The 21276-nt window shown below is 45.0% G+C and overlaps 1 protein-coding gene across 1 annotated transcript in view; it reads right to left on the bottom strand.

Annotated features, from left to right (window-relative positions):
- LOC148137455 (uncharacterized) overlaps window positions 1-21276 on the bottom strand; it is a 69351-nt gene that overhangs the window by 25331 nt on the left and 22744 nt on the right. The window contains exons 4-10 of the mRNA XM_087982385.1: window positions 20766-20901; window positions 19923-19996; window positions 18093-18212; window positions 15802-15967; window positions 2342-2523; window positions 830-1028; window positions 418-622 (exon numbers count right to left, since the gene is read on the bottom strand). Coding sequence (XP_087838511.1) covers window positions 418-622; window positions 830-1028; window positions 2342-2523; window positions 15802-15967; window positions 18093-18212; window positions 19923-19996; window positions 20766-20901 — 1082 coding nt within the window. The remainder of the gene's footprint in view (window positions 1-417; window positions 623-829; window positions 1029-2341; window positions 2524-15801; window positions 15968-18092; window positions 18213-19922; window positions 19997-20765; window positions 20902-21276) is intronic.

Here is a 21276-nt window from a genome sequence, read left to right as displayed (position 1 = left end):
AAGATGGTTGAGCCTGAGGAACTCCTGTAGAGATGTCCTGGAACTGAGATGACTGACTTCCAACAACAACAACCATCTTCTTATGTGCCAGGTATGACTCCAACCCAGCAAAGAGTATTCTGATTCCTGTTTTGCGAGGAAACACTTCAATATGCAAATAATGGTGGACATGTAGAATTCTCTTTGTGAACAGCACTTGATTGGAGGTCAGTGGTTAATTTTCCATCAGATTTTTGTTAGTCAAAGGGATTAAGAGATATCGGAAAAAGACAGATTATGTCAGCCATGATATCGGTGATTGAAAGAACAAGACAAAGGCTAAATGGTCTCCTGTTGCTATGTTTCCTCGGTCTTTGTTAATTTACGGCTTTCCACTTATACGTTTTCAACAAATAAGGAAAATGAGAACCAACATACCTGTCAAAATCCCGAAAAACTGGGTATGTCTCGAGATGCCTGTGGTTGATTCGCTCTTTCAAGCGACAAACTAATGACTTGAATTGAGCCCTCTCTGAGGGGTCCAAGATGTCTGCATCCACTGTGCCAACCTTGGGCAACTGGTAGGTCTCCAATGGTGGGACCTTGATGTTGGGCATCTTCTCTAGTTCAGGGATGGTAAACACTGGAAAGAGAGGTGGCATTTATTTAGAAAGGGCTGAGGCAACTTTTCAGTTCGGTGTCAGTGGTTACAAGAGATATAAGCCTCTGACGAGGCCTATTCTGGTATATTGCAAAGACAAGACAACAGAGACTTCCATGAATAAGGTGTTTCCAGTTACGTCTCTCACTCCTGCTTTCCAGGTTAGTGACTGAGCAAGTGGTTCCATACCTGAATCAATGTCCTTGGTGAAGTTAGTCCAGATGACATGGCCAGGCATCTTGGGATCTTCGTAACATTGCACCAAAGCTCTGAATTGGGCATCGTTTAGTTCAGGGCTGAATCCAATCATACTCAGGGTCCTTCTAAAGGTCGGGATGGGAATCCGTCCACTGTGCAAAGTGTCAAAGTCCTCAATGAAATCCACCGTCTGAAAGGGAAATATATTTTAGCTAATGCAGCATGAAGTAGGGAATATTGCCTTGTGGGTTTACCCTTTAACACACACACACGCACAATCTGATCACCAGAGACTAGTTTTAAGGGGACTGCTCTGTGGAGTCTTTCTAGACTAATTTTTTGGATGAGAGGATTGCTGACAGCCAGGCCAGCATTAATTGTCCATCTCTGTTGCCCTTGAGAAGGTGGTGGTGGGCTCTCTTCTTCAACTGCTCCCATCTATTTGGTATAGGTACGCCCACAATGCCCTGAGGAAGGGCGTTCCAGGTTTTTGACCCAACAATAGTGATGGAATGGTGATGTATTTCCAAGTCAGGATGGTAAGTGGCTTGGAGGGGAACTTCCAGGTGATGGTATTCCCATGTATCTGCTGCCCCTAACCTTCATGATGGAAATGGTCATGGATTTGGAAGAGGCTACCAAAGAAGTCTTAGTGAATGTCTACAGTGTATTGTGCAGATGGTACATGTTGCTGCTACTGAATGTTAATGATGGCATGTAGGATTCGCTGGATTAGGCTGCAATTGTTGTCCATCTCTAATTGCCCTTGAATACAACTGCTCACTCGGGTAAGAACAGCAGATTTTCTTCCCTTCAGGACATTAGTCAACCAGATAGGTACTTATCACAACCAAGACAGCTTACTGGTCACCATTACTGAGACTAGATTTCAATTCAGGATTTATGAATTAAATTTAAATTCACAGAGTCATAGCTGTAGAGTCATAGAGCATGGAAACAGACTCTTTAGTCCAACCAGTGCATGCCGACCATGCTAGTTCACCCAAACTAAGCTAGTTCACCAGCTGTTGCATGGGCATCTGAACCCATTTGGCCAGATCATTACCCTGCGCCTCTTAATGACTGGTCCAGGGAGAGGACGAATACACCACTGTCCTCCTTACCCTCCCCACCAAGTGAATCTTGAGGATGGAGAATGGAGTGGGCTGGGTGGTGTTGACCTTCTTGAGTTTTACTGGAGTTGTAACCATTCAGGAAAGTGGGAGTATTCCATCACACTCCTGGCTTGTGCTTAGTAGATGGTGGGCAGGCTTTGAGGAGTCAGGAGGTGAGTTGCTGCTGCAGGATTCTCAGCCACTGACCTGCTATTGGAGCCAGTGTGGCAAATCCAGTTGAATTTCTGGTCAATGGGAAAATACATGATGGGGATGGGGATTCACCCTCCAACTCGAGGAATGGTAACGTGGGAGTGGAGGAGGGGGAAATCCAATGGGGAGAAACATTTAAAAGTTTAGAAGTGCAAGAAGAAGAGCCAGTTCTCACCCGGACTCTGTTAACCAGAACATGATGGCGCATCCTAGCAAGCAGTTCACCCACATTCACAATGCCATCATTGGTCTTTGGCTGGGGTAGGAACCCAAGCAGTTGCTCTTCTAGCTTCAAAGGCGGCACCTCCCCTACCGATGTTTCAGGTTCAAAGGAATCTGCTGTAAATCCGGTATATTCTGGAGATGGGGATAAACAGAGGCATCGAGTTGAACCACCTTCACTTTGGCAACTACCAAACCGGCATTCAAGATCCTTGTCACAACAGTCCCTCCACCTTCACTGTGTTAGCTGCTGAAGTTGGGCATGGAATTATGTGCCCAACAAGGTAGAAGGATGAACTAAAATCATTTGAAAAACAACACAAAACGTTTTCCCATATGCGGCCATAAGAACATAATAAACAGGAACAGCTGTAATCCATTTGGCCCATCAAGTGAACTCTGCCATTCAATAAGATTATGGCTCTGATCTGATTGTTGCTTGACTTCACTTTCCTGGCTGCACCCCTGTAGTGATTGGAATGAGAGTCAGCTGGATCTCATCAAGTGAGATCCTTGATTGGGCTATTAGCCTGGGCCATTCAGTGAGTAGTGAATGACTGATCTAAACAAGAGTCCGGGAGTTGTTAGGGACGACTGCCTGCCCCTCTTCCGCGGTTACGTTAGGGCCCGGGTGTCCTTGGAGAAGGAGCACGCGGTGTCCACCAACACCCTGGAGTTGTTCAGGGAGAGGTGGGCGCCGCAGGGAGTGGAGTGCATCATTTCTCCCTCCAACTCTATTTTGATTTAATCCCTGCCCTCCCCTTCACTGTTTGATCACACAGCACTGCCCTTTGATGTGAAGGGCACTGCTTGTCAATGGCCACTCGGGTGTTTTCCTATCTTCCTGGTGGTGGAAATTGAATAAAGATTCGTGCACCTTGCGTCTCTCACTGTGTCTCACACCTGCACACACACAACATGGGTGCTGGGGAAAAAATAAGCACTACCGCACTTAGGTGGTAATGTGGGGGTTAAATTAAAAAAAAAGGAGAAGAAAAATTATAAACAGGAGATTGGCACTCGGGTGTTTTCCTATCTTCCTGGTGGTGGAAATTGAATAAAGATTCATGCACTTTGTGTCTTTCACTGTGTATCACACCTGCACACACACAACATGGGTGCTGGGGAAAAAGATAAACACTACCGCAGTTAGGCGGTAGTGTGGGGGTAAGAGAAAAAGAAAGTAGGTGTGTCAGAGGTGCTGTTCACTCTATATATAAAAAAAACAAGAGTCCGCCCCTTCACTGTTCGATCACACAGCATTGCCCTTCGATGTGAAGGGCACTGCTTGTCACTGGCCATTCGGGTGTTTCCTTTCTTCCTGGTGGTGGAAACCGAATAAAGATTTGTGCACCTTGTGTCTTTCACTGTGTCCCACACCTGCACACATACAATTTGGGTGCTATGAAAAAAAAAAATCAGGAGTGTCAGAGATTCTGTTCTGTCTGAGAGCTGGCTCTGAGGGAGCTGGATCAGCTACAATTCTCCACGAGTAATAAAGGGAGACTTGGTGGCAGGATATCGGCCTCTGTGGAGTTATTTCACTCTGGAACCTCAACTGCTGTCAGAGAGGATTTGAAAATTGCTAAAGAAAAAAAAAGAAAAAAAAATAAACAAGAGTCCGCCCCTTCACTGTTTGATCATACAGCATTGCCCTTTGATGTGAAGGTCGCTGCTTGTCACCGGCCACTCGGGTATTTCCTTTCTTCCTGGTGGTGGTACATAAATAAAGATTTAAACACTTGTTGTTTTTCACCGTGTCCGACACTTGCACACACACAACATGGATGCTGGGGAAAAATGAGCACTACTGCTGTCAGGCTGTAAGGTGGTAGTGTGGGGAAAGATGATAAACAGGGAATTAAAATAAGCACTACTGCTGTTTGGCAGTAGAGTGGGGGTTTATAAGGGGGAAAAATAAACAAGAGTCCTCCCCTTCAATTTTTTGAGCCTCAGATAATCTCATTTTAGAGACTGGTTCTAAGCAAGCTAGTCAGAGTCCATGTACTGTATGTGTGTAAATAAAAGATAACTTAGTTATGGGATACCTGCCTGCTTGAAGTTATTTTAACCCCCAATAAACCTTTAACTTCCTTATTTATCAAATATCTGTCTAACTCAGTTCTGAATATATTCAATGATCACTGGGGATGAGAATTCCAACAAACTTAACAACATTCAGAGAATAAAGTGCACCTCATCTCCATCTTGATTCCCCCATGATGGGAAACGTTCTTGCAGCATCTACTCTGTCAGGGACTCTCAGAATCTTGTTTCAATAAGATTATTTCTCATTCTTCTAAACTCTAGTAAATGTTGTCAATCTCCTTTAAGTAGTTACATACTTTTAGTTTTACCCAGCAGAACTGTTCTCAGTTGATTTCTTTCTCTTTTCACTTTTCCTGCCAACTTAAGACAGTTTGCTTTTGGCCAAATAAGCAAATAAGGTTTACTTCTCACCACACTAGCGCCCCCCCCCCACCCACCCCCAACCACCAACCAGTGGAATCTGTGCAGCATTGAAAGAGGGCATTGCCAATTATTGTCCTGTTGCAAATACTGCCTCATTCTCCAAAGTGCTAGTGTAAGGTCTCAGGATGCAGTTTATGAGGTTGTTCAGGGAAAGTCTACTGAGTTTTCATGTTTTAAGAGGACCTCTAATTTACTGCTCACTGACACACTCTAGAGTCCACAAGCGGTACTGCTTCGGATTCATTGGGTAGCCTCACGTTAATGACTGATAAATCTCGGTGTGAACTGAAGTCTGACAGTTGGTGGTTTGATGTCTCACCTGCCATATGGGAGTTCTGGGTTTAATTCCCAAACAATGTATGGTAACTTCTTCCTACCATTCTTACAAGGGTTCTTTTGGTGCAGTGGTAGTGCCACTACCTCTGGGCCATGAGGCCTGGGTTCAGTCATACCATGCCTGAATAGATCGATTTAAAAACTACCGAAAACTAAATGTAGCTCCTGCTTCACTGGAGAACCCTTGAGGTTGGGGCCAAACTCTAAAACTGCACCAACTATACCTTATCAATTCTCCTAATATTGCCTGACCAACCTGTTCAGAGATGCAACTACTCGACTCTGGAATAGGTGGCACTTGTACTTGGCTGGAGATTCTCAAGCAAACACAGGAGATGTGTCAAGAATTCCTGGTGTTCCATGGAAAAAGTAGGGAGGTGATAGTGCAGTGGTGATAGCATTGCAGCAGTAATTCAAAGGCCCAGGACCTGACGCTCAAGGGTTAGGGGTTCAAACCCTGGGAAATAATAAGATCAACCATAATCTTATTAAAGATCATTTGGGAGCAGGCCACTCAAGTCTGTATTAGAAGCTGGCATTACATAGAACTTAAGAGCTTGGAAATAGACCAGCTCCTCAATGATCCACATGAGCCTCCTACCCTTTGATAAAACTTGACCTTATAAAAATAGAGCGGCACTGTGGCTCAGTGGTTAGCATCACCCCCATGTATCTCTTGCCCAGAACCTTCATCTGTGCCCCACATCTCATTTACGATCAGCTAAAGTTTTTTTTATTTTTCTACCTGATCTGAATCTGTATTAATCACGTACACCTTGATCAAATCTCCCCTGAACCACATTTGTGTCAAGCATTTGCCAAGTGTTCAAGCTTGCGAACAACCACAGCTTCTCCAACCTGACCTTCATAACTAAAATCCCCTGTTCCTAGAATCTTTCTGGTAGATGCAACCTAACCAGAGTTTTATCAAGGTTCAGCATTATCCTCCTCCTTGTGTAAGGAAGAATGTAAAGAATTAAAATTAAGAGAAAGGAGAAACATTAAATAGAGTCATAGAGTCATAGAGATGTACAGCATGGAAACAGACCCTTCGGTCCAACCCTGGATCAGTGGTGCTGGAAGAGCACAGCAATTCAGGCAGCATCCGAGGACAGGCAAAATCGACGTTTCGGGCAAAAGCCCTTCATCAGGAATAAAGGCAGAGAGCCTGAAGCGTGGAGAGATAAGCTAGAGGAGGGTGGGGGTGGGGAGAGAGTGGCATAGAGTACAATAGGTCAGTGGGGAAGGAGATGAAGGTGATAGGTCAGGGAGGAGAGGGTGGAGTGGCTGGTGGAAAAGGAGCTGGGCAGGTCGGACAAGTCCGGACAGGTCAGGGGATCGAGTTTCTGGAGGTTAGAAGCTAGGATGAGGTGGGGGAAGGGGAAATGAGGAAACTGTTAAAATCCACATTGATGCCCTGGGGTTGAAGTGTTCCGAGGCGGAAGATGAGGCGTTCTTCCTCCAGGCGTCTGGTGGTGAGGGAGCGGCGGTGGAGGAGGCCCAGCACCTCCATATCCTCGGCAGAGTGGGAGGGGGAGTTGAAATGTTGAGCCACTGGGCGATTTGGTTGATTGGTGCGGGTGTCTTGGAGATGTTCCCTAAAGCGCTCTGCTAGGAGGCGCCCAGTCTCCCCAATGTAGAGGAGACCGCATCGGGAGCAACGGATACAATAGATGATATTAGTGGATGTGCAGGTAAAACTTTGATGGATGTGGAAAGTTCCTTTGGGGCCTTGGATAGAGGTGAGGGAGGAGGTGTGGGCGCAGGTTTTACAGTTCCTGCGGTGGCAGGGGAAAGTGCCAGGATGGGAGGGTGGGTCGTAGGGGGGCGTGGACCTGACCAGGTAGTCACGGAGGGAACGGTCTTTGAGGAAGGCGGAGAGGGGTGGGGAGGGAAATATATCCCTGGTGGTGGGGTCTGTTTGGAGGTGGCGGAAATGTCGGCGGATGATTTGGTTTATGCGAAGGTTGGTAGGGTGGAAGGTGAGCACCAGGGGCGTTCTGTCCTTGTTGCGGTTGGAGGGGTTGGGTCTGAGGGCGGAGGTGCGGGATGTGGATGAGATGCGTTGGAGGGCATCTTTTACCACGTGGGAAGGGAAATTGCGGTCTCTAAAGAAGGAGGCCATCTGGTGTGTTCTATGGTGGAACCGCTCCTCCTGGGAGCAGATACGGCGGAGGCGGAGGAATTGGGAATACGGGATGGCATTTTTGCAAGAGGTAGGGTGGGAAGAGGTGTAATCCAGGTAGCTGTGGGAGTCGGTGGGTTTGTAGAAGATGTCAGTGTCAAGTCGGTCGTCACTGATGGAGATGGAGAGGTCCAGGAAGGGGAGGGAGGTGTCAGAGATGGTCCAGGTAAATTTAAGGTCAGGGTGGAATGTGTTGGTGAAGTTGATGAATTGCTCAACCTCCTCGCGGGAGCACGAGGTGGCGCCAATGCAGTCATCAATGTAGCGGAGGAAGAGGTGGGGAGTGGTGCCGGTGTAATTACGGAAGATCAACTGCTCTACGTAGCCAACCAAGAGACAGGCATAGCTGGGGCCCATATGTGTGCCCATGGCTACCCCTTTGGTCTGGAGGAAGTGGGAGGATTCAAAGGAGAAATTGTTAAGGGTGAGGACCAGTTCGGCCAAACGAATGAGAGTGTCGGTGGAGGGGTACTGTTGGGAACGTCTGGAGAGGAAAAAACGGAGGGCTTGGAGGCCCTGGTCATGGCGGATGGAGGTGTAGAGGGATTGGATATCCATGGTGAAGATGAGGTGTTGGGGGCCGGGGAAACGGAAGTCTTGGAGGAGGTGGAGGGCGTGGGTGGTGTCTCGAGCGTATGTGGGGAGTTCCTGGACTAGGGGGGATAGGACAGTGTCGAGGTAGGTCGAGATGAGTTCAGTGGGGCAGGAGCATGCTGAGACAATGGGTCGGCCAGGGTGGTCAGGCTTGTGGATCTTGGGAAGGAAGTAGAACCGGGCAGTGCGGGGTTCCCGGACTATGAGGTTGGAAGCTGTGGGTGGGAGGTCTCCTGAGGTGATGAGGTTCTGTATGGTCTGGGAGATGATGGTTTGGTGATGGGGGGTGGGGTCATGGTCAAGGGGGCGGTAGGAAGAGGTGTCCTCGAGTTGGCGTTTGGCTTCAGCGATGTAGAGGTCAGTGCGCCAGACTACCACTGCGCCCCCTTTGTCCGCTGGCTTGATGGTGAGGTCAGGATTGGAGCAGAGGGATTGGAGGGCTGCGCGTTGTGAGGGTGAGAGGTTGGAGTGGGGGAGGGGGGTCGACAGGTTGAGGCGGTTAATGTCCCGGCGGCAGTTGGAAATGAAGAGGTCGAGGGCAGGTAATAGGGCAGCGCGGGGTGTCCAGGTGGATGCAGTGTGTTGGAGGTGGGTGAAGGGGTCCTCGGAAGGTGGGCGGGAGTCCTGATTGTGAAAGTAAGCTCGGAGGCGGAGGCGACGGAAGAACTGTTCGATGTCACGGCGTGTATTAAATTCATTGATGCGTGGACGGACGGGGATGAAGGTGAGTCCTTTGCTGAGGACTGATCGTTCGTCCTCAGTGAGGGGGAGGTCTGGGGGGATGGTGAAAACTCAGCAGGGCTGGGAGCTGGGAGCTGGTGTGGGTGTAGAGCTGGGAGTGGGGTCGGAGCCAGTACCTGGAGTGGGTGTGATGGTGGGGGGAATGGGGGTAGAGTCATGAGCAGGGGTAGTGTTCCCCTCGGGGTTCTGGGGGGTGGGGATAGTGACAGTGGGGTCTGTGGGGGGCGTATCAGCAGAATGCAGGTGAGTGGCGCTGGTGGGTGCGGAAGTGGTGGCAGACACGGCAGTAGGGGTGGCGGAAGTCACTGAGCGTGTGGCATCGGCGATGATGTGAGGGCCGGAAGTGGCTGTGGGAGTGGCCATGATGGGGGCAGAAGTGACATCATCAATCAGCGCGGGGGTGGTAGCTGCATCAGCCGCATGGCTAATGGTGTTTCCGAGGCCAGGGAAATCTTCTGGAATGTTCAAGGAGCGCTGGTTATGGAGCTGGGTAGATAAAAGTTTGTTGTACTTACAGTTTTTGATGTTTGAGATGGAATTGAAATACTGTTTGTTGAGAGTATGATTCTCCTGAGGATGTAGTACAGAGTGGGTCCTTTGCAACCTGCCCATGCCGACCAGATATCCCGACCCAATCTAGTCCCACCTGCCAGCACCTGGCCCATATCCCTCCAAACCCTTCCTATTCATATACCCATACACAATGTCTCTTAAATGTTGCAATTGTTACCAGCTTCCATCACTTCCTTTGGCAGCTCATTCCATACATGTACCACTCTCTGCCTCTTAGGTATCTGTTATATCTTTCCTCTCTCACCCTAAACCTATGCCCTCTAGTTCTGGACTCCCCGACCCCGGGGAAAAGACTTTGTCTATTTATCCTATCCATGCCCCTCATAATTTTGTAAACCTCTATAAGGTCACCCCTCAGCCTCCGACGCTCCAGGGAAAACAGCCCCAGCCTGTTCAGCCTCTCCCTGTAGCTCAACTCCTCCAACCCTGGCAACATCCTTGTAAATCTTTTCTGAACCCTTTCAAGTTTCACAACATCTTTCTGATAGGAAGGAGACCAGAATTGCACGCAATATTCCAACAGTGGCCTAACCAACATCCTGTACAGCCGCAACATGACCTCACAACTCCTGTACTCAATAATCTGACCAATAAAGGAAAGCATACCAAACGCCTTCTTCACTATCCTATCTACCTGCGACTCCACTTTCAAGGAGCTATGAACCTGTACTCCAATGTCTCTTTGTTCAGCAACACTCCCTAGGACCTTACCATTAAGTGTATAAGTCCTGCTAAGATTTGCTTTCCCAAAATGCAGCACCTCGCATTTACCTGAATTAAACTCCATCTGCCACTTCTCAGCCCATTGGCCCATCTGGTCCAGATTCTGTTGTAATCTGAGGTAACCCTCTTCGCTGTCCACTACACCCCCAATTATGGTGTCATCTGCAAACTTACTAACTGTACCTTTTATGCTCGCATCCAAATCATTTATGTAAATGACAAAAAGGTAGAGGACCCAGCACCGATCCTTGTGGCACTCCACTGGTCACAGGCCTCCAGTCTGAAAAACAACCCTCCACCACTATCCTCTGTCTTCCACCTTTGAGCCAGTTCTGTATCCAAATGGCTAGTTCTCCCTGTATTCCATAAGATCTAACCTTGTTAATCAGTCTCCAATGGGGAACCTTGTCGAACGCCTTACTGAAGTCCATATAGATCACATCTACTGCTCTGCCCTCATCAATCTTCTTTATTTCTTCTTCAAAAAATTCAATCAAGTTTGTGAGGCATGATTTCCCACGCACAAAGCCATGTTGGCTATCCCTAATCAGTCCTTTCCTTTCAAAATACATGTACATCCTGTCCCTCAGGAATCCCTCCAAAAACTTGCCCACCACTGAGGTCAGGCTCACCGGTCTATAGTTCCCTGGCTTGTCTTTACCACCCTTCTTAAACAGTGGCACCACGTTTGCCAACCTCCAGTCTTCCGGCACTTCACCTGTGACTATCGATGATACAAATATCTCAGCAAGAGGCCCAGCAATCACTTCTGTAGCTTCCCACAGAGTTCTCAGGTACACCTGATCAGGTCCTGGGGATTTATCCACCTTCAACCGTTTCTAGGCATCCAGCACTTCCTCCTCTGTAATCTGGGCATTTTGCGAGATGTCACCATCTATTTCCCTACAGTCTATATCTTCCATATCCTTTTCCACAGTAAATACTGATGCAAAATATTCATTTAGTATCTCCCCCGTTTTCTGTGGTTCCACACAAAGGCCGCCTTGCTGATCTTTGAGGGGCCCTATTCTCTCCGTAGTTACCGTTTTGTCCTTAATATATTCGTAAAAACCCTTTGGATTCTCCCTAATTCTAATTGCCAAAGCTATCTCATTTCCCCGTTTTGCCCTCCTGATTTCCCTCTTAAGTATACTCCTACTTTCTTTATACTCTTCTAAGGATTCACTCGATCTATCCTGTCTATACCTGACATATGCTTCCTTCTTTTTCTTAACCAAACTCTCAATTTCTTTAGTCATCCAGCATCCCCTATACCTACCAGCCTTCCCTTTCACCCTGACAAGAATATACTTTCTCTGGATTCTTGTTATCTCATTTCTGAAGGCTTCCCATTTTTCAGCCGTCCCTTTACCTGCGAACATCTGCCTCCAATCAGCTTCCGAAAGTTCTTGCCTAATACCATCAAAATTGTCCTTTCTCCAATTTAGAACTTCAACTTTTCGATCTGGTCTATCCTTTTCCATCACTATTTTAAAACAAATAGAGTTATAGTCGCTAGCCCCAAAGTGCTCCCCCACTGACATCTCAGTCACCTGCCCTGTCTTATTTCCCAAGAGTAGGTCAAGTTTTGCACCTTCTCTAGTAGGTACATCACATACTGAATCAGAAAATTGTCTTGTACACACTTAACAAATTCCTCTCCATCTAAACCTTTAACACTATGGCAGTCCCTATCGATGTTTGGAAAGTTAAAATCCCCTACCATAACCACCCTATTATTCTTACAGATATCTGAGATCTCCTTACAAGTTTGTTTCTCAATTTCCTTCTGACTATTAGGGGGTCTATAATACAATCCCAATAAGGTGATCATCCCTTTCTTATTTCTCAGTTCCACCCAAATAAGTTCCCTGGATGTATTTCTGGGAATATCCTCCCTCAGCACAGCTGTAATGCTATCCCCTATCAAAAATGCCACTCCCCCTCCTCTCTTGCCTCACTTTCTATCCTTCCTGAAGCATTTGTATCCTGGAACATTAAGCTGCCAGTCCTGCCCATCCCTGAGCCATGTTTCTGTAATTGCTATGATATCCCAGTCCCATGTTCCTAACCATGCCCTGAGTTCATCTGCCTTCCCTGTTAGGCTCCTTGCATCGAAATAAATGCAGTTTAATTTATTAGTCCTACCTTGTCCCTGCCTGCCCTGACTGTTTGACTCACTTCTGTTCTCAGCTGTACCCATCTCAGATCGATCTCTTTCCTCACTATCTCCCTGGGTCCCACCCCCCACCTTACTAGTTTAAATCCTCCCAAGCAGTTCTAGCAAATTTCCTAACCTGATAAAACTCAACAGATTAAGCCCCTGGTCTGGACAGTTTGCTTCTGCCCATTTTCACAAGAGTCCAGGATATCAGAATGTGATTACTTATGAATGAAATGTATAATATTGTTGAATTGCAGAGAAGTGGTGTTTAATGAGAATTATAGTATTGTTTTACAAAGGATAAATTACAGGCCCTTTGCTTGACACCTTTTTAAAACATTAATGAAAAGAATTAAAAATTATTTCTTGGAAATCATGTGACTTACTGTCATTGCTGGTATTGGTTGCTTGAACTCACTTCAGAAAAGAACTGTTTTACAACTGGGTTTTATGGCTGTTTGCAGACTTGGAGTTTCTGTTTTGGAGTTAATTGGAGGAAAACCCGAGAAGAGCAAGCTACTCAACCTCTGTCCTATGTTTCTGAAGTATCTTTGTGGTGAATTCAGTATGAAACACAATTGTTCTTCTGGGAGAGCATGACTGAAGGAACTTCTCAATATCATATTTCTGGACCAAGTTGTGTCTGCCAAGATCCCAGAGGCTCCTTGTGTGGTTAGTGATTTGACAACATGTGCAACACCATCAGGTCAAGAGACTTCAAAGCATTTTGTGCTTTATCATTATTGACTACAAGAAAGACCAACTTTGAGTAGATTCTGTTTTTCCTTTCAGAATGAATCTCTACAGAAGGAAGGCTGACTCTTTCATTTAAAGAATGTGTGCGCGTTGTGCTTGTGTGCATCCTCTGGGTTATTTCAATGAAGTAAAATTTATATTTACATATAATATAGTGTGTATTAATCAATTCTGCATTTTTCAAGGAATGGATTTTGTTTCATAATAAATTGATAATTTGCTGTTTGTTGGGTAAAATATTGTTAAATTTATGTTGTCACCCATGGAGCAATGACACAAGAGAAAGACAGCACTCCCCTCTCATTTCGGTTGTAGCAATAGACAAAGCACCAAATGCTGTTCAAAAGAGCAATTATAAAAAGAATAAACAAAGCACCAGAGCTTGGTTTCTATTGCAAAACAGAGGCACTTTGCTAAATCTACATCCAACTTTCATTGTGCCACACTTGACGTACTAAGTCCAGTTCTCATCGCTAGAGGGCTTTGGGGGCGGAGTCCTTGTGTATATTTAAGGCTGAGATAGATAGATTCTTGATCAGTCGGGAAATCAAGATGGTGAAAGGACAGGAAAGTGGATGTGAGGAATGTCAGATCAGCCATAATTCTATTGAATGGAAGAGCAGCTTTGAGGAGGTCAAATAGCCTACTCCTGTTCCTATTTCTTATCATTTAGATATAGATTTTATTGTCACATGTACTCAAGTACAGAAGTACGGGTGTACAGTGAAAAGTGTGTAATGTCAGTATACATTGCACCATTTTAGGTTCAAAGATACCCAGGTACAAAAAACTTAGGCACCAAGTATAAAAAGAAACAAAGTTAAACATTACCCTCATAGAATAAGTAGAAAAATAATCAAATAAAGTAATTGTTAACATTAAAGTCTTTCTTAAGTTAATGCAGAAAATAAAAAAATTAAATTAAAAGTTCAATGTTCTCTTACATAGAGTTATCAAGGCTTAAAAATTGAAAACAAAATCAACAAAATGAGCCCAAAACTTTGAGATTACGCTTATTTGAGTGAATGAATGAAAAACTGGGTTTCCTGTGCTTTGAAAACAAGGGACTGAAGTCTTTAAAAGTATGAAATATTCTGACAGTATAGGAACAGACCGTGTGTTTCCATCAGTGGGAAAGAGCAAAACTAGTCCATTGTTAGTCACCAAGAAATCGAAATGAAAATAGAGTGTTGAGAAGGGTGGAAGTCAGCTCCACAGAGAGTAGCTGAAAGGAATAGTAGATATTCCTGAAGAAAGGTTGGATGAGCAACTGAGGGGGAAGAGAAAAGCTGATTATGGTGATAGAGTTAATTGAGGAAGAATAGTGGAGGATCTTTGGAGCATACAACAGCTTATCCAAATGGCCTGTTTTCTGTTCTGTGATTCTCTGGAAAAAGCCTAAGAAATGAACTTGGCAATCTGGAAGTTTTCACACAAAGGACAGTGAAAATCTGGAGTCCCTTCTCTGCAAAAGGTTGAGGATCACTGGTCCCTCCAACTCTATGTTAGCACAAAGCACCAAACACTCCAACTGGCATGCCATTGCATAAGTTCTGCTTCTGGAAGCTACTGTGTGCTTAGGTATCAGAGGTCTGCTAAACAGCAGGAAAAATAGGAAGGAACATTGATGAGGAAGCTGCATTGATTGAGAGTTTGGGAATCGAGACTGACAGAATTTTGATTGGTAAGGGCTATCGAGCAGAGGTATGTATATGGAGTTGAGGTTCAGATTAGCTATCGTCCAGTGGATTGGAGGAATAGTGTCAAGAGGACTCACCGATTGTCCCTTGAACCCAAAATGGGTTTTATTTAATCAGAAGAGATCACCTTGCAGTTTGCTGTTGGAAACAGAATTGGTACATTCAGGTAGAACTCTTGCAGGAGGTGTCACCTAAATGTCAATCTGGCTGAGGAGTAACTAAGGGCCAATCAAATAATGCAAAGAGATGGCAGTGGGTGGCCATCTTACATGCAGACCCTGTGGCATACTCTGTAGTGTGCCTACCTCTAAGCCAGAAGCTCAGGACCAAGTCCCACTCCAGGATTTAACAGCCAAGAAAGATGCATTCACAACACCATCAGACAGACTGATTGTCAACCTGTAAATCTTTCCAAAACATACCAATGACAGCCAGAAAGAGCAGGCAAGGTTCTTGGTCAACCAAATGATATAGAGCAACTGGAGCCGTGACCATCACTATAGCCTCAAATACAAAATACATGGAAAGGTGCAAGTTACTGTAGCAACATGGAGGTGCTGTACAGTAGGAATGAATCAGATTGGTTTTTACAGCACAGGTTTTGATCCTTGTTCTGACTGGGGTGGATTTGAATATGGGTTCAAAGATGTGCAGGTTAGGTGGATTGGCCGTGCTAAATTGCCCTGTAGGATCCAGGGATGTACAGATTAGGTGGATTGGCCGCGCTAAATTGCCCTGTAGGATCCAGGGATGTGCAGGTTAGGTGGATTGGCCATGCTAAGTTGCCCTGTAGGATCCAGGGATGTGCAGGTTAGGTGGATTGGCCATGCTAAGTTGCCCTGTAGGATTCAGGGATGTGCAGATTAGGTGGATTGGCCAGGGTTGACAGTGATAAGGTGGGGGAGTGGGTCTGAGTGGGATGCTCTTCAGAGAGTCAATGTAGACTCAATGGGCTGAATGGCCTCTTTCCATGCTGTAGAGTTTATATGACTCAGGGCATGCCTCCTTGCCCTATCCATGGCAGCGCAGTGAGTTAGACTTGCCTTTGCATAGAGAACTGAAGAAGAAGCAGCTCAGAGACCTGAAAATGGCTCACAGGTTAGCAAACTGCTTTCCTCAAGGATCTTGCTGAGCAGTAAAATACAGGAAGAACATTGAGAATCTCCTACCTTTATCAATGGCTTGGCTAAATGCGACATAGTTAATGTCTCCAGTGGTTGGATCTTCAAATTTCCTGCATAGCAGGTTGAAGTCTGTTGGCAGCACACTCAGCCCCAGGTAATCCAACCCCCTCTCAAACTGTGACTTAGTCAGGAGTCTTCTGTACGTAATCTTCTGTTGAATTGAATACAACCATGCAGGAATTAGTGAGGCCCAATGTGGGGCAGTCTTAACCATTTGGATCAGGCTTCTGGGTATGACGGAGGTGAGTGGACTTTTAACTCATTTACATCATGTGGGCATCGCTGGCTAGGTCAGCGTTTCTGGTCCAGCTTTAACTATCCCAAGTGAACTTAAGAGTCAATGACATTGCTGTAGGTCTGAAGTCACATGTAGGCCAGACCAAGTTAGGATGGCAGACTTCCCTCCCTAAAAGACATTAGTGAGTCAGATGGGGTTTTTTCTGACAATTGACAATGGTTTCATGATCATCCTTAGACCCTTAATTCCAGATCTTTATTGAATGCAAATTCTACCACTTAAAGACTTATAAATGTTGCACTTCTGACCTGACATTGCCTTTATCACTCCTTATCTGTTTCCAACTTTAATCAGACTGGAAATTGGACCATAGACTACCCCAATCCAATGGGGTAGCTGACAGCTTTAACAATGCTATAAGCCCCATCATTATTCAGGTTCCTGAGCTCTGAATGATCCAAAAACTGCACTCAGCTAAAGACTTGGAAGTGACTTTACACCTGCTTCCTAGATCCCATGTATGTGCTTGAGCAAACTCATTCAGCCAGCACCACACAGCCATAAGATATAGCAGCAGAATTAAGCCTTTAGGCCCATTGTGTCTGTTTCATCGTGGCTGATATTCTTCTCAACTCCATTCTCCTGCCTCCTTCCCATAATCTTTGATCCCTTTACAAATCAAAAACCTATCTATCTCTGTCTTAAAGGACTTGCCCTCCACATCTCTCTACAGTAATGAGGTCCACAAATTTACCATCCTCTGGCTTACTTCTCATCTTAATTCTGAAAGGTCATCCCTTCAGTCTGAGGCTGTGCCCTCAGGTCCTAATCTCTCCAACTAGTGGAAATATCTTCTCCAAGTCCACTCTATCTAGGCCTCTCAGTATTCTGTAAGATCCAATCAGATCTCCCCTCATCCTTCTAAGCTCCAACAAGTACAGACCCAGAGTGCTCAACTGCTCCTAATATGACAAGCCCTTCCTCCTCGGGATCGTTCTTGGAAATCACCTCCGGACCCCCTCCAATGTCAGCACATACTTCCCTAGATACGGATCCAAAACTGCTCTCAATATTCCAAATGTGATCAGACCAGAGCCTTATGCAGCCTCAGCAGAGTATTGTGTTCTAGCCCTCTTGAAATCAATGCTAACATTGCATTTGCCTTCCTAATCACTAACTGAACCTCTATGTTCAGAAGGTGGATGCAATGTTAGCATGGCCTTCCCTGGGAGTCTTCCATTCCCCTCCAGAGACCCCCATTACAACCTCCCTGCCTACCTCTGGTCACCAATCCTCTTCAATGCCCAGATTCTCCACCTCCCTCCGAGTGTACCAACACCTCACTGCCTCATGCTTCTTTTAGCATAGGTATGTCAAAATCCAGGCCTATGTTTCAGACTTTCTGTGGATGTGGATGAGAGACTAATGTGTTGGAGGGAAGGGGGATGTCCAATGTTGTCACAATTCTTAAAAAGGGCAAGCAAGCCAATCTAGATAGTTACTGACCAATTAACGCCTGTAAGTGGAGAAAGTTTCAGAGAAAGGTTTAAATTACCATGAAGCTGCATAAAGAGAAAATAGTTTGGTATGTCCAGCTCTGATAAGAGACAAATGGAAATGTAGTCTAAATATGAATCAGTGGAGGAGTAAACAAGCAAATTGTTTTAGGTCCATAAGTCAATAAAGCCTAGTTCATTGGAAGGGAAATAGCCACAAATGCTAGATCTCATCTCATGAGGTATGGGATATAAAAGCAAGTTACAGTGAGTGGTGCAGTCCAAAGTTCTTCTGGAACATTCTGAGTATAGATTGTGGAAATCCATCCAAACGTTTTGAAGCATATACAGTACTACATGACGCCCCTGGAATGAAGAGACTGAGTAATAATGAGAATTTGAATAAATCTTTTTGTTATACTACCTGTAGCTTAGGAGGTTAATGCGGGTTTGGGGCATTTGATGTAATGAAGGGATTGACAATGTAGCAACAGAATCTTGACCAATTGAAAGTGCTTTCAAGTGAAGAGATGTGCCCTCACCTTATCAAAATCTTTGAAGAATGGAGTCACCAAGAGTTGTCGCTTCTCCACTTGCTGAGAAAGCTCTTTGAGCACCTGAGCCACCCGTTTCTCTTCCTTGTCTGTCAGATTTTCCCCAAGCTGTGGGAGAAAAAAAACAATACTGTGTTAATGAACCTTAACCCTGGGTCTTTATAAGTTATCAGTTAGATTTCAGCTAATTCATCGTGTCTCAAATTTTGGGCATCATTTTACGTGAAGGACTTCAAAGCCTTGAAGAGAATAGAGAAGATGGACACCCAGAGATGGGAACTTTATGGAGAGACTACAGAAGCTGAGATTGGTTGTTTTACAGCAGAGGAAGAGAAGGGGGGATTGAATAGATGTGTTCAAAATTAGCAGGGGATTTGTTGATGCAGATGAGAGAAACTGTACGACCAAGAATCAACTGTTCCAGCCAATATTCAGTGGGAGCAGGATTAAAATAATTAGTAAAATGGCTGTGGTATGAAAACAGAAGGCAGCTGAAGAGAAGCAAGAAAGGCTGGATCAAGAAGCCAGGTGTCTTTATGTCACTGTTTGTGATCCTTGAAGATTCAGAAGTCTCCACTTCCATACTTCCCACCACCCCCCCACCACTCTCCAGCAAATTGCCCATAGTGTTCCGGGACGTGTAGGTTAGGTACATTTAGTCAGGGGAAATGTGGAGTAATAAGTTAAGGGAATGGGTCTGGGTGGGATACTCTTTGGAGGGTCCTTGTGGATTTGTTGGGCCAAATGGCCTGTTTCCACACTGTAGGGGTCCTACAAATCTCAAAGCCAAGGCCACACACCTTCCGAGGACATGAGCTAGCTATACTACAGTGTCAGAATGCCAAAAGGATTCTTCCTCCCAGCACTACTGCAAAATTCAAAGCTATACTATTTATATAGTCAAGGATAAAGTTACATAAGCAGAAACTTTGTGTTATAGACCAGGACTTTATTTGGTGATGGAAGACAGGCTGAGAGGTAGGAGGGGTGATAAAATGGCAACACAGGATGTCAGGACAGAAACCCAATGTTCCTGCTGCACAGGATATATCCAACAGCAGGATCAGCAGTGGCTCATTCTCCCACTGAGATGAGGACTGACCAATTCATCCATGTAACAGGTCTAATAACTTTTTTTAAAATCACAATGTTGGGATTTTACAGACCTCATGCTTCCACACCCCCTGAGGGGTCCATGAGATGCAATGAGGCAAATTGCCAGGGGACTTTTTGGGGTGGGGTGTGGAGGGATCTCAACAACCAGAGGTTTCATGGCATTGACTGCTCTAACGTTGGTACCGGAGGGCTTCTTTCATTCTGATAGCCTGAGGCCTTCCTGCCTAGTGTCCCCAGTTTAAAACATGGAGGTGTTGTTTACTTCTCCCTGTGACAGAGCGATTAACAGAGAGGCAGGCCAATGGACAGTCATCCCACGTGACCTCTAAATGGACCTTTGGCATGCCAATAGCCCTTAGAGACCTAATGGTGTGGAGTGAGGCCATTCAGCCCACTTTAACCTCACCCCTCTGACCCCCGCCATGCACTAGTGTGATGCATCACTTAGTTTGGACAATAAATGCACTACCTTTTCTCTGAACAAATTAAGGTTCACTCGGGAATGCCATTGTTAATCTCGCAATCCTTTGCTCTTCAGGAATGAATTAACTCTGTGAGTACTTTATTTAAGATCTAACTTACAAAGCAGACAATAGGGCAGGCTGAGATATAGCATTGTATATATACAACAAGGGCAGTTATTACAGGCAAACTGTCCCAAAGTCAAGTTACACATAACAACAGAAATGTTTGAAAACTCACCTGGAACAGCGTGCCTCTTGGTGGTCTGAATACCTCTGCTGTTGGATATTTTTCCAGGTGAGGGACATTATATGCTGAGGGAAGAAATATTTTACTTTAGATACCACCTTGATAGTGTCATCCACAGATATGAAACAATATCTATTCAGGTACATTTAACTCCAAAAGGTGGTTACAATGTTCTTGTTTGATTCCAAGGTTAATTAATCTTCTAACTATCTGTAATATGTGCTCTTACATTTATATAGCCTTTCCCACCATTGAGGTACTCATTGAGACGATTATTCCCAGTTTTAAGCGAATATTTAATGTCCGAATTAGATGAAGGCCATTTTATGCTGTGTGGATTCAGGTTGCCTTATTTTCCTTTATTAATAGTCCATGCCAGATTTAATAATTGTCAAAGTTTCAACCATCCATCTACCAAAAAAACTGGTGTGCAGCACAATCTTGCAATCCACACAGCAATTTTACACACAGCCACCAAGCCTATCCCAGGCTTGTCTGTCATTTTGTTTTGATAAAACAGAGCAGCCTGTTTTACTTAATCATTCAATAATGATCTTGCATTGTTTCCTATTCAGTGATACTTTCTAGCAGTCTGATTGGTTAAAAAAGGTCAAAATGGCCATTTTGGTTGTCTCTTTCAGGCCATTACATTGGACGAGTGTCATCATGCAACTGCGCAAATGATTAATTGATTGCCCGGACATGAAACCTGAGTCTCCGATGAGGCAAAGTGACCTGACTGAGAGAGCAGACCAGGAATGTTATTGTTTCCCTCCTCTATAACTAAGGACATTTAGAAAGTCAACTCGATGATACTGAAGAAGTCCCACTCACCGTGTGTCATCACATCGCAGAAATCACGATGACGAACTTTGCCATCTCCTGTGCCAAAGCATTTGAGAAGTGTCTGGATGTCTTCTTCTGTTAATATGCCTTCCTTTCCACAAGCCAGATACAAACCTCGCCTAAACTGTGGAAAATAATGAATAATAAATCATGCCATTATCGCCCTGTGGTGTAAGCAATGCACTCTGCTCCATCCGTCAACATTTGGATTTCAATTACCTGTATACTTGGAATAGTTGCTGTCACAAGCATTGTCATTCAACCTATTTATCTGGTGCTTCAGTTTTTACAAAAAAAGGGTATTAGTACAGCCTTTCCCACCATTGAGGTACTCATTGAGATGATTATTGCAGAGCAAATGGAGGTACTGTACATGGGAATCCAAGCATCAAGAGAAATTGATTTTAGAGAGTCATAAAGATGTACAGCATGGAAACAGACTCTTCGGTCCAACCTGTCCATGGATACAGATGGATTGATGCTATAGTTAAAGAGGGAG

The sequence above is a fragment of the Chiloscyllium plagiosum genome, unplaced genomic scaffold, assembly GCF_037043375.1.
Source record: "Chiloscyllium plagiosum isolate Xiang-an unplaced genomic scaffold, Cpla_swu_hap1 HiC_scaffold_43, whole genome shotgun sequence".
NCBI classification, from domain to species: domain Eukaryota; kingdom Metazoa; phylum Chordata; class Chondrichthyes; order Orectolobiformes; family Hemiscylliidae; genus Chiloscyllium; species Chiloscyllium plagiosum.
Note: the sequence above shows the minus strand (reverse complement) of the source record. Positions and strands in the feature narration are given on the sequence as shown.